The sequence below is a fragment of the Geospiza fortis genome, unplaced genomic scaffold, assembly GCF_000277835.1.
Source record: "Geospiza fortis unplaced genomic scaffold, GeoFor_1.0 scaffold1, whole genome shotgun sequence".
Lineage (NCBI taxonomy): Eukaryota > Metazoa > Chordata > Aves > Passeriformes > Thraupidae > Geospiza > Geospiza fortis.
Window position 1 is genome coordinate 1,196,900 of NW_005054320.1, and position 16,113 is coordinate 1,213,012.

The 16,113-nt window shown below is 40.6% G+C and overlaps 1 protein-coding gene across 1 annotated transcript in view; it reads right to left on the reverse strand.

Moving 5' to 3' along the window:
- Positions 1-616: 616 nt before the first annotated feature.
- Positions 617-16,113, reverse strand: part of DCBLD2 (discoidin, CUB and LCCL domain containing 2) — a 39,151-nt gene continuing 23,654 nt past the window's right edge. Inside the window, exons 8-16 of the mRNA XM_031056690.1 lie at positions 14,516-14,731; positions 12,770-12,894; positions 8,801-8,948; positions 8,225-8,392; positions 7,159-7,252; positions 6,733-6,782; positions 5,726-5,863; positions 4,244-4,662; positions 617-3,516 (exon numbers count right to left, since the gene is read on the reverse strand). Coding sequence (XP_030912550.1) covers positions 3,445-3,516; positions 4,244-4,662; positions 5,726-5,863; positions 6,733-6,782; positions 7,159-7,252; positions 8,225-8,392; positions 8,801-8,948; positions 12,770-12,894; positions 14,516-14,731 — 1,430 coding nt within the window. The 3' untranslated portion in view covers positions 617-3,444. The remainder of the gene's footprint in view (positions 3,517-4,243; positions 4,663-5,725; positions 5,864-6,732; positions 6,783-7,158; positions 7,253-8,224; positions 8,393-8,800; positions 8,949-12,769; positions 12,895-14,515; positions 14,732-16,113) is intronic.

A 16,113-nucleotide genomic window follows, 5' to 3' on the forward strand; every position in this document is an offset into this window, starting at 1 on the left:
CCAGAGATTTGGACATCTCAACTAGAGAAGAAGGACAGCAGGCTCTAACTGACAGACCACTCCACGGGAGTAGTCCGGAGCACCAGCCAGTGCATTGACATCAGGGCAAGCCACGTGTACCTACCCACAGACTGTCTGCTGAAATAGTCTGGATGGGCATCCCTCTTTTAGAATCTCCACTCACTGGGGGGCTACTACTTGCTGTCATTGTTTTCTTTATCTTAGGTGGTTTCTGTGCATTCACTAGCCACAGGTGGTACAGAAGACAAGATGAGACATTATGAACTCAAACTACATTTACTCATCAAAGAGTAATTATGACTGAGTTCTTTGTATGAGGCACTGCGGTGCTGGAATTCATATGAAGAAGAGGAAAAAGCACAAGCAGCATCAGCTTTACTCAGTAACTGGCAATAGCCATGGTCTGGTTGAAGACTCAACCAGCAGCCTCTCCAGCAGTGCAGAGGGGTTGAGCTGACTGGGGACAGGGACCAGCCCACCTGCTGCCAGGAAACTGTCGGAGACTGGGCATGATCCCATGTAACTCACAAATAACCCTGGCATTTCCACAGTGCAGATGAATTAGATACAAGGTAGGTGTTAACAGCAAACAGACTGAGCAATACGTATGTACAATTTATTTAAAATACTTTTTAACATATAAAACCCCCTCACTATTTATACAGTCTAAGTCCTAGCAACATATACAAATACTGAGCAACTACAATACATGCTGAGGTAAGAACATACATTCTGGGAGAATACTCAAGCCAAACAAGATTGAAATACATTTTCTATACACATGTAAGAGAGACCCATGAAATGTACCTTCCCTTTATTGTACACAGGGAAATTCCAGTCTTAGTGTGCCATGCAATTTAAACCCAACTGTTACATGTTCAAATATATCTTAGCCCTAGCAGACAACATGTCCAAAGTCTGAAGTAGGAGCACAGACTGGGACCAAATTCCTTCCAAAAAGGGGCTCACATTTTAAAAACATCCATTTCTTTAACAGCTTATGCTCCTCAGAGAATGAAATTGCATTATCTTTGCTTAAAATATAACCCACTGCAGAGAAACTGCATAATTCTTAAACCACCTTAGCCTTCAGCTATCCACAGTTCTACCATTCCTGGTCTGCAGTAAAAATCAAATCCAGGTGTGTTATTTATACTGACTTGGACACATCCATTTATTTTTATGATAGATTAATTTTTCTAAGCCTAAACTGGTACAGGTTGAGAATGGAAAGGATTCTTAACTTCGCTGTAACCGTATTGTCACATCTTAATGGAAACTAAGAACTTCCCACCCCTTGAAATAAAATCAGCTCAGATAATTTCAGTCATAGTTGCTGCTGATAGCTAGGAACAGTTACCTGTTTAAGCAAAACAACAAAGATTGCAGACTAGTTTTGTCAGTCAGAAAAAGTTGCAGTAACAAAAAAGAACAATCATAGGCAGGAATTTGCTGTTCACAAATGGGTCTTATTTACCATCCTTACATTCACATTTAGGCTTAAGGCACCGAGCTCTAAAACAAATAACTAAAAAATGTCATTCTCAATTAATGAGAATGAATGATCAGAAATTCTACAACTGGGCTTTAAGGTAGCACAGAGAACGTTCAGCATCTTTGCTGATGACAGTGGGACTGAGCACACCTTCAGCGAGTTTGCCCACAGCACCAAACTGTGATGTGCCATCAACATGCTGGAGGGAAGGTATGCCATCCAGAGGGACCGGACAGCCCTGAGAGGTGGCACCTCCTGGAGTTGAAAAAGGTATTGTCCTACAGCTGGGTCAGGGCAACCCCAGGCTCACAGACAGCTTGGGCAGAGAAGTGACTGAGAGGAGCCCTGCAGAGAAGGAAGGGGGGTGATGGTTGATGAAAAACTCAACATGAGCCAGCAATGTGCTCTGACAGCCCAGAAAGCCAATGGGATCTTGGGCTGCATCAAGAGGAGCATGGCCAGAAGGGTGAGGGATTCTCGTCTGCTCAGGTGAGACCCTACCTGGAGTGCTGCATCCAGCTCTGGTGCCCCCAATATAAGAAGGACATGGAACTGCTACAGCAAGTCCAGAGGAGGCCACGAGGTTGGTAAGAGGATGGGAGCACCTCCCCTGTGGAGACAGGCTGGGAAGGTTGGAGCTGCTCAGACTGGAGAAGAGAAGATTGTGTGGGAACCTCATTACAACCTTCCAGTACCTGAAGGGACCCATAGGGAAGCCGGAGAGGGAGTCCTTGTCATGAACTGCAGTGGCAGGACGGGGGAAATGAGTGGAGACTTGAAAGAGGGGAAGTTTAGGTTAGATAAAAGGAAGAAATTCTTTACTGTGAGGATGGTGAGACACTGGAACAGGTTGCTCAGAGAAATTATGCATACCCGCATCCCTGGAAGTGTTCAAGGCCAGGTTCAATGGAGCTCTGATCTAGTGGAAGGTGTCCTTGCCCATGGCAGGGGATTGGAAGTAGATGATCTTTAAGGTCTCCAACCCCAGCCATTCTATGATTCTACATAATATCATATTTTAGATGCTGAACAGGCCACAAGTGATTTTTGACTCCAGAGTTTATATACAGCCCCTCTACAAACAGATTTTCAGGGGTAAGTGAGGATACTTTACTGGTGATAAGGCATGGTGTCAGCCCCTTGAAGAGCACTGCAGCTTCCATTCAGACATTTTCCACAGCATTTAAGGACCTGGGCAGTAAAGAAGGCTTTGAATTTCATCACAAACAAACAGTAACACCTGAAGTCCATAAAACTGGGCTACTGTGTAGGGAGGGGGTCCACATATATGAGTTGATTCAGCATCCTTCCAACAGTGCTGTTAGAATAAAAATACAGCATTTTTATAGTAGAATTTTCTCCTACTTAGGTGAGAAAGCTGTGGGTGTTTTTCCTAACAAGATAAAAAATGGCAAATATGTCATTCAGACTGTTTTCATTTTGTGATAACCTAGCCAAAATGAGTCTACATTACCCCAGTAAATGACTGATTGCGATATTTTCATAGTACAGAACACTGGAACATTCAAAGGATACAAATTCCAATAAATAAGTTGGAAATGGACACTCTTTGGAATAGTACTCATTCATTTGCAAAGGTTTTGGAATCTTTCATGCTTCTAATAAGAACAATCATAAAAAAAGCCCTAAGGCTAAATTTGGCAGTTGTGCTAAAACATACCATATGTGCTAAATGCATGTCTAACAGAAACTGTGCACCATTAGAATATTTGTGTGCTTCCTTAAGCACTCACAAAAGTATGTACAGATCTTTTTTGTATAAGCTCACACCTGAACACAGAATAATGGACACTGGGGGAGGGCAGGGCAGGGCCTTTCTCAATTCAAGTCACCTCCAAGACCTGAATGCTTCTTGCACTGAGCATCAGGGAAGTCTGACTTGGAGGCAGATGATATTCAAGTGGCCCTCACAAGCGTAGGGAATAATGTAAAAGCAGTTCCCAGGTAGTTTGCTTTGTCAGTCTGTGCCTCCTGGATCCCTAGGAAGAAATACGACTGAGTGGCTTAAGGTGAAGAGGCAGAAAAGAGGTTATACAAGACAGCAGCTTCTAGTTTTGGAAGGCTAACCTACCAAAAAGGCAGGAACCTTCTGAGGAACACACAAGCTAGCTGAAAATTGCCAATTCTGTTAACAAAAGCTGAAATAATGTAATTCAGAATCAAAACTATCTTATGCCATGAAGCTAAAGGGATTTTTGCCATCAGTCCTGATAGCAGCTTGTTAAGTCCAAAGTTGTGCAGACATTTTACAATGAAAATAGGAATTTTAGAAGCTGTAGTGCTTGCACAGAAATTAAGAGCTTTGGGTATTGAGGTGCATTTTTTCCCCCCCAAAAATAGTACCATTAGGAAGAAATAACTGGCTTTTGTACTTAAACTGTTTCTCCTAATTTATCACTCACATCTATGAATTACTGGAGCTAATCATGAAGAGTTCTCTCATGTCTGACAGACAATTCTACAGTAGTAATAAAAAAGTCCACGGTTTTGCAGGAGACAAGCTGTTAATTGTCCATACAGCTTAAGGAAAAGCAGAATTAGTTTTCCCAGACCTCACATACCACGTCTTTTGGTTCAATGTTGTATTATTTAAGACTAACAATACCGAAACAACGGAATTAAAAAGGGAAACTGTGAGCTTTATAGAACTGGCTTTTAGAAACAAGCCATCATTCTACCTTACTAACTTTGTTCATCCTTACTCACAGTGGGATGGGCCATGCTCTGTGGCACCTGGTACACAAGTCGGTCAGCACTGCAGGGCCCTGGCTGCCCCTTTGGTATATCGTACAGTGCCTGTGCTGAGGATGCACTGTCTGTCCTGAATAACAGTTTATTGCACATTCCAACCAGTGGAGGAGCTTGATTCCCTGCAGCTTTGAAGGTGGAAATGGAAGGAGTGCCAAGAGGGGTGCTGGGATGGCTGGACACGTCCATGATTATTGGAGTCGCATACTCAGGTCCGGTTACGGGCAGTGGCTTGGCATAGGCGTGGTAAACTTCTTGGATGGGGGAATTGTAAGGGTCCAAGTCAGCATAATTGGCTTCTTTTCCTTCCTCTGGTTTGAAGGTTGATCTCTGGTGAAGTGTGGCCACAATTCCCCCTACCAGAGGCTGAGCATATTCTGTGTTGCAAGCCCCAAGAAAACAAAACATAAATACACTTACTGGGGTTGTTTTACAGTGGCATCACATTAAATACAGCCTGTCAATAGTCTGCCAGAGATCACTATCCTACATCAAACCAGAGGTTCATCTCTGACCACCAGTGCCAATCGCTTTGGAAAAGGATTCCTTTCCACCCAAGAGGTAAAGCCATTGAGATAGCCAAAACCAAAACATCCCCACTTCTCAGGTTTATACTTCTTCCCAAGTGAGCTGCAACTTCCCATGCTGCAAATCTGCCTGAAAACGAAGCGGACTGAAATGTTCTTCTATTTACATTAGGTTTAAATAAAATTGTTCTGCCTGGATCTCCATAAAAAGTGGTCCTTGGGATGGAGTGTTTATCCTTTGAGGGGAAGCCTGCATGTAGTCTGAGATATTTTAGCTCAACAGATAATATGAGCTACAAAAGCTGGAGGTGAAAAGCCTGAGTAGCTGGGTAAAACAGACAAGCAGCAAAACAAGAAAGCTAATTCTGCCTGCAGTGAAGCTCTAATTCCTGCACATCTGCCCAATTCTGCCATCAGCAGGTAAGCGCAGAACCAAAGGCACATGCTCCTCCCATGCCTAGCTCACCAGGAAAAGGGCATGTGGGGCTATCCATAAACTCTCCTTTTCCAGATCCCAAGTTTGATTTAACCCATACAGTAAAGGTAGAGAATCAAGTGCCATATTTCAAATTTGTGCATAAAAATATTGTGATGAAATTATTTCCAGTGCATGAAAATAAAACCTAAAGAATTTTTTCACCCTTTATGAGGTTTAAAAACAAGTAAGGAACCTTTCAGCTACTGCATTAACTTGGGCAAGTGTCTATCTATAGCACATGAAATGAGAAAGCAGACACAAAAAAGCCTGCATTTTAAGAGATATGCTTACCCACAGAATGACTCATTTCTCCTCTGTTCCCCTCCAAAACCAGGAAATAACTAATTGTAGCCAGATTCCTGACGTTTTTGGCATGTCATTCATATACATACATACATAAATATATATATATAAAAAGCACAGCCCACAAAGTACCTGTAGACTCTGTTTGCAACATTGTTGGGACTTCTCTTGGTCTTAGGTGACTGATTTCACTGCTGCTGTAGCATACAGGAGTTTCTTCATGTTCTGCTGATTTGATGGGGAAAAACTGCTTCATCCCTTTCCACCATCCTTCACATGAATTAAAAAAAAGCAAAAAAAACCCGCACAAGATTGCATATATACTGTATTTTAAGCTACTAAAATACTTTTCAGCACAGCTTGTATTTTGTTGACATAGGTAAATAACTCAATTATCACTATTTTGAGTAATACCCTAAGACATCAGAGCTGTGAGCCATCAGAAATAGATACGTAGCAAATGAAAGTGATTAAAAGGTTCCTTGTCTAAAGCATAAGACATACCTAAGACTGCCAGCGAGGAGACACACAGGTATGCAAGTTTTTAACAGAGGCCGGAGAAGTGAAGCACAGTCACACAGCAGTACCAACCCAACTGCTGCAGCTGCCCTTTGCACCTGGGGCACAGGTGGTTTCAGGACTATTGCAAAGAGCTGCCTGGTGCAATTGTCTGATCTTAAGTTTATGAGGCACAAGACAGTTGGATAGAAGATATACCTAAATCCCAAATGCTTACTAGGGCAATGAAACCAAAATTTTTGACCCAACTTATGCGCTAAGATGAAAGAATTTTTTCCAGGACAAAAAAGTACCAAATAAATGGTTATCAAATGTATAGAGACATTCCTTATAAATTAATTTTTCTCCTTGTGTTGTATAATTAAAAGGTTTTCTACTTCATCCACAAAAAACCCTGAAGTGGTCAGATCTAACAGCAGACATGACATTTACTATTTCTAAAAAAAAAGAAATCAGAGAAAGAAGCAATAAAATTAAGTTGGTCCACAAAAGAAATTCAGTTTGCTATGCCTGCCTCAGCATTAGAGAAGCTTCTGCTAGTGGAAACTGTAACTGCAATCTGAAATAAAAATCAAACAAAAAATCACTGAGCAAATGGCTCCATAAAACCATTTTGTTACCTGCACGATCCCAGTAAGGTAGATCATTCGTGTCCTCAGTTTTTTTCTTGCTGTGAGAAAAAAAAAAAGGAAAAAAGTGTTATTTTAACTAGTCTGCTTATCAAAAGATGCATTAAGCAATGCTCAGCAACTATCACCTTGGCTGTAACTGGTCCTCAAATTTAATGTATTAGCAGCAGTAACCTGGCTTCCCATCACCAGTCTGCTGCTACCAGAGAAACCAGTTTTCAGTCAAAGCACTTCCAATGAAAGCAGTTACCAAAAGCTGTTTTGTCCTCGCTAGTCAAGTGATTTTTTTCTCAGAAAGAAGGCAATTCTTTCCACAAGTGCAAACCACACAGTTCCCACAGCAATATATGCAGCATTTCATTCCCACACACCAGGCTAACAGACATTTAAAGCACTTTCATCCATCTATTCATTTACCGGTTTCTCCAATGCCACGCACAAACTAAGATAAGAATCAGGGTAGTGAAGACCATCACCAGCACTGGAACCAGAACTGCTGCCAATGCCACATCTGAAAGCCATTAAATTAAGTGGTGTCAGACAGAAAGAGCTTCTCATAAATCAGTTTTTGATTTGAAAATTACTTGAGTAGAGAACACAGTTTTCACATTTAGTGTCCATCACACCAGATCCCCCAGCTAAGCTACTCTGCTGGATGCTCCCACAGTGCAAATTCAATTAACATCTGGCTCTTCTACATGCATGCACAGCTGGTGGTTTTGCAGGGTTTTTCATCAAAATCAATCTCTTTTAATATATGTTTTTTCTGCTACAATAATGTATTCTATTATTTATGCAGAAAATCCCTTAATGTCACCATATAAGTTCAAACTTCTTTTAAGAAGTAAATTCTACAGTACCTTAACAGTTAATCCCAATCAGTCAGTGCTGGGTCTGTGTGTGATCCTGTCCCCTGCCATCCAAAGGACACTTCAGCAGTGCCCACATCTGCAGTGACTTTGCTCACTTTTCTGACCATTTTCTTTGATAAACAAAATGATTATGCCAGGTGACACTTTTCAAATTTCATGTCAAAAAAACTGCTCCAGAGAAGATTTGCTATATCAAAGGTGTTTTGTTCTAAGAAATTATTAAATAAAGCAGTTACACCTGATTGATCCAGAAGGGAAGTCCAAGTTACAACTTTTCCTTCTGACAAAGTTTATTCAGTGATTAAAAGCTGAACACTGCTTGAACAAGCTCTGGAAGATGGAACTATTATATATATATCTATAAAATATATATTGTGTATACATTTAGATTATATGTATTACTTGGCAGATTGGTTTTGTTTCTTCATGCAGCATGCAACTGCACACCTTTTATCATTTGTGTATTTAATAACTGGTAAATACTAGAAATAAAATATTGATAATCTGCTGTAATTTGCTGTTTTGAGAAAATTTCAATGCAGAAAGCACATTTAGTATATGTCAAAGCAGTATAAGGAGTTCCAAACATTTTTACTGTTTATGATGGATACCTTTGGTTACACTTGGAGTCACTGTAGTGTTTTTTATTTCAGGTGTGAAAGTTGTTTTATCTGTCTGCAGCGGAGTCTTCACTGAATGAATGAAGTCATCCATGAAGTCAGCATTCTTATCATTCTTGTTCTGAGGTGGTACTGGCAAAGTGATTTTAGGAGCACGACCTTCAGAAGAAAAGGATTTATAAGGTAAGTTCTTTGAGTGCTAGTTTTCCATATCTCATTTTCAGGAGAAGACAGCTGGAACAGTTTGCTATAAAGCTTTTGTTCATGTTATATAACAAGGAAACCCACCACCAGGAATCAATGACATGAAAAGCAAGTGATTGGCATCTTATGACACACTTATTTTGTAAATTACCTTATGTACACCTAAATTCAGTATTTTCCTGGTTAAGTTAACTTTTGGATAATCTCAGAAATACCAATTAAAGAAGGATTACACAGCCAAGAAGTACCTCAGACTTACCAAAAATATACCCATGATATAACTTTTAATCTTAGTCATTTCATGTACAACCTTAATAGTTTCACTTCTTGTCTTGCACAGTTGAAAGTTTTCAGTTGTCTTACCTATACTAAACTGACATCCTAGCAATTCTACTTTCATTGCAATTTTCTGGTGCCATTTTAAGGGGTTAATCCTAAAAAAACGTGCAAGTATAGGTGGAATGAAATTATTGCGAACTTCCTGGTACAATTCAGTATTCCCTTGAAATATCTAGAAAAGAAGGGGAAAAAAAGAGAGAAACATTACGTTCTACAAATACAATAGTAATTGATTAAGTACTACCAATTTTGATGTTTTATTGAGGAAGAATAAACAGTGAAGGATTCAATTCACCCCAGAACAGCGCTGCTGCCTGCACTTGTCCATTCCCTTGGCCCCATTACATTTACAACTAAATCAAACAAAGAAAGGTGTGTGCACATGTATGCACACAGCTACACAGTTCAGAGTAAAGGTACCATGGAATATCCTACTGATGCTCCCCAGGCACAGCCTGCTGTTACACATGTTTATGGCACTGAATCATTCTAAGTCCTTCTTGGTATTTTACACTTAGTCTTCAAATATACATGGATAGCAAGGATTTGTGACACCGTGCAAGCTGGAATTAAATGGTGCCTTCACACAGCCCAGCAGTTCAGCACAGCCTGTCCGAGGATGGTACTCCTTAGAAAGCACTGGGGGGCACCCTCAAGTGTGGAACCACACTGTCCTCTCGTAGCTGTTGCCTGCAAGTGCTGAGCCACAACAAAATAGAAGAATTGGAGTTCAGAATGTGAAAGCTCTCCTCAGTCTCACACCAAGCCATGAGGTTCTGCAAGAGAAAGGCGCAGACTTTGCGTGAAGGATGAGCTCAAGTTGGTCCTTCACTGCCATCCTTGCACACAAAGAGCTCATCAAAATGTGGCAATACACAATTAGTCTGGCTGAAGTTTAAAAGCAGAGAGCGGAGTCCCTGTGAGATGCAGTGTAAGCACACTGACAGATTTACAGCCAACCGTGGGTTTGCCACTCCTGAGCTGCTTAAAACAATACAGCAGCTTGGCCCAGTACTCCAACCCTCCCCCTCCTTCAGGAAGACTGGTTTGGCACCATGTCTTTTGGTAGGAAGTGAGCTGCCTCTCCATGTTTGTGCACAGCAGTGGGCTTTGGTCCTGCACATGCAACTCTGTGGTGCTGTTGCAACACAGGTCACCACTGGGATGACAGTGAACAAGCTCTTTCTTTTGAAGCACTGATATAGACACTGCACATCATGGTGGACACAATGCAAAACACAATTATGGCACTTGGCTGAAAAAAGTCAGTACTATAAGAAGTTTTCTTCTCACTCACACCACTTGGTAAGGAATAAAGCACCCTGCCATTCCTAAAGACAAGCACTGCATTGTGCAACAGATGATGTGTCTGCATAACATGGAGCAGTCAAGAGCTTTTAGCACATCTCTGATCAATACAAATCACTGCTGTTTCAATCTTGATACACAAGAGAAGAGACTTTTGTATTGCCCTGCTCAGTTTTTGAAAAAAATTACTAGAATATCCCAAGAGGCCTGAAATAATTATTCCAGGAAACTATCCATTCAGAACAAGTGCCTGCTCTGAATTTAAGCTTCTTGTTCTTAAATATATTCAGCAGCAACAAATGAAGACACAGTAAATGCAGGGGGCAAGCCTATGATGCTATTTTGGAAATAAATTAATAACACCAAGTAGTTGAAGTTCATGTGCCCACAGCAGACTGGATTCCTATTTACAGCCACTTTTCCCTTACTAGTTTGTTTTGTTTTGGTTTTTTGATGTTTTTTTTTTAATGACAGGCTTGTAGCTACAGATCTCACTAACAAATTTTTTGTTTTGGTAAGGATGCAAGTGAGAAGCAAAATAAGAGAGGTGACTTCCTGAGAGGATGCACCCAGACTGAATTGCTGTACTGTATCCTTGCTCGTGCTATGCCTGCCAGCACCAAAAGAAGGCACATCTGGCTGTCCAAGCAACATATGCAGATGTTACAGAGTGGGGACACAACTCTGAAAGCTGAATCTCATGTCAGGTTTCTGAGTCTGAGCATGTAACAGCAAGGGCAAAAAGAATCAACACCAATTCTTACCTTCAAAAAAGATTAACAGTAAAGATCTTTACTCCAGGCTTTTATCAGCCAAGCTTTTGACATCCAGTGTTACAGAAGTAACTTAACCTTACCTGCAGCTCTGTATTTTTTGTTACCCTAAATTTTGCATTAAAAAATAATTTGCTTCTGAGCTCAATATAGCACTAACTTTTTAATGAGAAATCACTTTCATAGTCTTTTTATTATCAAACTCTTTTCATTTCTCTCTGTGCTGTTAAACAAAGCTTTTCCAACACTGCAACTCTCATTTGTCCTTTTTCCCCAATTCAAGCATTTACTCATTTTTTAATCCACGAAAAATTAAGAAAAATTTTTCTTGAGTACTGCCAAATCTCCAAAAGGTATTTGCAAAAAAGACTACAGGAAAGGCTTGGAAAAGCTTCTAGTCTCCTGAAAAATGTTAGGAATTCCAAACATGTTTCAAAAAAACAGGGACTAGCACCTCCCAGTTGGTCTGGCATGTTAAAAGGGAGAACCCTGCAAGCAGATGCATCCAAAAGTAAATCTGTATCAAGTGAGGTGACGGCAGACAGAGAGAAAATCTGCTATTTTGAAATAGAAAAAACGGAACCATTTTTTTCTGTCATTTAACTACAGCTGCCAGCTCCTGGGTACACGTATGATTCTTCATGCCCTGTCCCTTAATGACACACAGAGCATAAAAAAAGGTCTGTTGCCTGTAATTTCAGGCTCCACAATTTGTTTCATTTCATGAGCATGCAAGAGGGACAAAGCACTCAAATTCAAGACAATAACTGCAAAGTTTTTTAAAGGAAATTGTCAAACTAACACTGAAGCCTAAATCTAGGCAGCTTCCTAACTGAGATCTTATTTTATGGCCAGAAGAGGGCACTCAAAACTAGCAAAATATGCTGATTTTTTTCCTTTTTTTCTTGAATACTTCACACCAACAGTGACTTTAGTTCACATGTAGGCTCAGACCAGACAGTAAATTCTCCTCGTCTCTTCCAAGAGTTTCCTACTGCAGTTATCTTCAGTGCTCAAAAATCTCTCAATTTAACAAACTGCAGCCTATTACTTCAACAGGATGATACATCCGACCTTGAAACATTCTTAACACAGAGTAAAGAGAAGACCAAGGACAGCCAAAGTGACCATCCTTAAAACCTGTTTCTAAAAAAACTACCGGACTAGTAGTTACAGTTACATGTACTTAATACCACCGGCCTATAGAACTAAGATAAATAACATCCAAGGATTTTAAGATAAAGAAGGAAAATCTAGTTCCAGTCACATTACTAAGAATCTTGTAATTTCATTAAGAAAATCTGATCTGAACCACTGGGAAGACATGAATTTTCTAATTTTTGCTGTCTATTAAATACTACAGAGCTGTAAACATGGGGAAAGCAAGATTATCTTGCCGCTAACATTAGGGAAAACATTTGCAATCTGAACATACCCCTCCATCTGCAAAGGCTGTTCTCATATATAAGAAACTTAACAGTTTTTGCTTAAAAATTAAAATTGACAGAAACATTAGAAAACATGAAAAAATATACAACTCATTACATTTATTCTAACCATAAGAGGATAAGAAAGTAAAGCTTAATTTTAAAACATGTAACCTATTTTAAAAGAAACAGAATTATTCTTGAAGAGATGCAGTACCAGAAAACCTACCAGTGGCAACAGAAGTTTTTTGTATAGAATATTCCCACCCCAAATAGTAATAAAAATAACATCTGAATTTTAGAACTGTTCAAATTCTTACATATTTGCATATTGTCATATTTTCCTCTGCTTATCTGCTCTTTATGATTCAAAATAACACTGAAAGTGAAAGTTATTTAATGATTCCTCACCATAACAAAATGACTTATATTTTGAATTGTGAAATCTCCTTAGAACATACCTAGAAAGTATATGGTATTTTTACCTTATCTTTACCCATGCCAGGTTCTCTGTACACTGTCCATTTCTGTGCATCATCACTGTACAAAATTCTGTAGGCTGAGACATAATAGTAGTGCTCTGCTAAAGTTGATCCAGTAGTTATAATACCTGTGAAAATTGAGGCACCCAGTTAGGACAAAAACAGGTACCACTTTGTAAAAATTACCAGATCAGTTTTTGAATCCAGAGCTGTTTAATGGAGAGTCTTAACCGGTCCAGTTAACTTCAAGAACTTTATCCAAAGGGCCAGGGTGTGAAGCTTCCACAGTGGCTGAAACTTAGTCAACTCATTTTACTTATTTTGTATTTTAATTTTCATGGTATAACCTTGCTAAGCCCTTCCCCCCACACCCCACTTCTTGATGGAAACAGCCCCTTCATTTGACCACAGCTCACTCCTGTCTCCAGCTGCTGACACAGCTTTTCCCTGCTCTTGTACTGCCAACCTAAAGGCACCATTGCAAGAACTGCAGCTTGCTACAACTGACACTGCAGCTCTTCAGAACAACTCACACAGCAAAGCTTTTTTGGAAAGGCTTGTTAGCACAAGAATTAGAGGAGTAATGCGAAATCCAAAGTCTCCAGGGAGGAAATAACAAAGGCCACTGGTAAATCCAAGTTGCTTAATGATAGCAAGCCACGCTGCTGATAGCAAAGTGTGCAGCTGAAGTTACAGAGACCATCTCAGGCATTTTAGAAAGAGACAAATGCAAACTGCTCAGTGGAACATGTTTCACAATAGCCTTAAAGCCCTGGACTCTATGGAGCACTCAACCTAAATCTAATTTAATTTTGATTTACATCAGATGACAAACATGCCCATTAACAACAGCAAATCACTGAAGGATTAAACCAGAAAACACTAATACTGGCACTGAAGGTACAACTGCTGCACAGCTACCCTGGAGATTAAACCCAAAATGCCAACACCTCAGTGCTGATATTGGATTCACTGTGGCCATGACAGGCAGTAGGGAAAATCTAGGAAACAAGTCACTACACCTGCACCAGAGGTACCAGTGGGCTGAGCTGACTGGATTTTGATCTGCATCTCCAAGGAGACAATGAGCAGGAAAAGGGAAGAATCAAGAATCGAATAAAATCACAGGAAACACTTCAACAAATTCTGATGAAAGAGATGTCTTCTACTATGAAACTACACCTCTTCAGCTCCAGGCTCCTCAGTGTATTAGCAAGGACACGGAAGCAAATTAAGTGTAATGGTAATTAAGTGCCACCTGAGCTTTACTGAAGGCCCAGTGTCGCCGGTTGGCCACAAGGTTTTCGGGGTGAAGGAAGAGACGAGATGGGCTCCATGATCAGAAGGCTTGATTTATTAAATTATGATATAAACATCTATTATAACTATACTAAAAAGAAAAAGAAAAGGAGAGTTTCCAGAAGCTGCTAGCTACCTAAGAATAGAAAGTAAAGAATGATCAACAAACCTTGCTCTCTCGGACTGTGTCCGAGAGAGCTCAGTTGTGGATTGGCTATTATTTCCAAACACTCAGTCTGGGCCAATCCAGAACTGACCTGTTGCATTCCACAGAAGCAGACAATCTCTTGTTTACATCTTGTTTCTGGGGCCTCAGCTTCCCAGAAGGAAAAAATCCTAAAGAAAGGATTTTAGTGAAAAGGATGTCTACGACAGCCCAGCACTGGAAAACAGGATATCAGTAACCAAAAATTTTAAATGCTGCTGAGAAGTCACATCAGATTCACTTACCTGTTATTTTCTTTTCTTTATTCAAGTCAATCTGCAACCACTGATGTTCATCACTGATAAAAGCAGCCCAAGGAGGTCCAATCCTTTTTAGTCTGGCATTTTCAGGTTTCCAAATGTTTACTTGTCCTGTTTGGTTAGGCCACTCGAGAATCGATGATGATGTGATGTGGGAATCAGGAATCACCCCAGACTCCATCCCCAGTGTCCCATAGCAACCTGAACAACAGAAAAGGAGAGGATTGCAAACGAGAACTGAAGTTATCCTGCTCGGATTTCAAGACTTTACATGCAAATATTAAATTGCCACCTAAATTTATTCCATAACAACAATACCAACAAAACACACCGTCTTTTGCTTTCTAACAAGGATACTAGAACTAAACTAGTCACGAGAATGCCATGATTTGTGCTTGTTCCAAGGGTAATATGGATATTCTCTCAGCCACCTCACACAGAGAGAATCATTCTCTCACTCACACAGAGCACTCAACGAGAAGCACTGGGGAACCTTCATGGTTTAAGAGTATCTCTGGTTGCTGCAGGAATGGGAAACAGGCTACTGGTTCATTAGTTCCTTTCTTGTGTCTGTATAACTTCTTGAGTTTTCAAATCAATCCCAGCATCACAGTGTTAATTTGAACAAAACCAAAGCATGTAGGAAGGAAGTCATCCTGGCCTTGAGCTCAAACACATCCTTGAAATCAGTTACATTTTTCTGGTTACCATTCTTATTAAATGTTTCTTCCCATGTTGCCTTCTGTGGGTAGCTGAAAAACATTTCCTAAATTCAGGGCTAAGTTTCTTGTTCTTGTAATACCAATGGTTTTTCTCTCCCATGCACAGTCCCCGGAAGTATCAGCAGAGAGCAATCTATGCCTTCAGGCCTGCGTAGTTTCCCTTCTCCTGAGAAATCCCCCTCTCCACCACGGGGGGGCACTCATCCCTCAAGGAAGGCACAGGTGGCAGAGCCCACATGTGACTGGACGCCAGAGAAAGTCTTGCCCATGTCCTGAGAGATGGCATTAGTACTTTACTGTCTCTGCTTGTCTTGGTTTAGAGCAAAATTTTGAGAGAGAGAGTCTCTAGAAGGGCTCTAGTAGGAAGATAAATTCAATTGGCCCCTCCCCCCCCAACTAGTCCGGGAGAAAATACTTCTTTGGAGAAAAGTGGGAAAAAGCTGTTTATTAAACAATAGAACCTAACAATATTAAAACAATAAAACTCTTTGCCGCTCTAAAAGAGATGACTAACTGAGAAAACTCCCCGGGTTGCAGCCCAGCTCACTCAGTCTCTTATCAGTCCTTCTGGTGCTGGAATTGTCGCAGGCCAGGCCCGGCCCGGCCCGGTGGCCACAGGTGTGAGCTGCTGGTGCTCTCTTGGGTGTTCAGTCCAGAGCAGGTTCTAAGAGGTCCAAAGAAAAGGAAAAGAAAAACCACAGTCCAGGGACTCTTCTTTGCCTCAGCCAGCTAAAACTAACTAAAAGCCAAAGGAGAGCTCTCTGTCCTGCCGTCTGTCCGTCCACAGACAACACAGTCTTGGAGCGGGAATGCGGGGGAGCACGTGCAATGTCTGAGGAAAAAAAAAAAAAACGGGGCGTT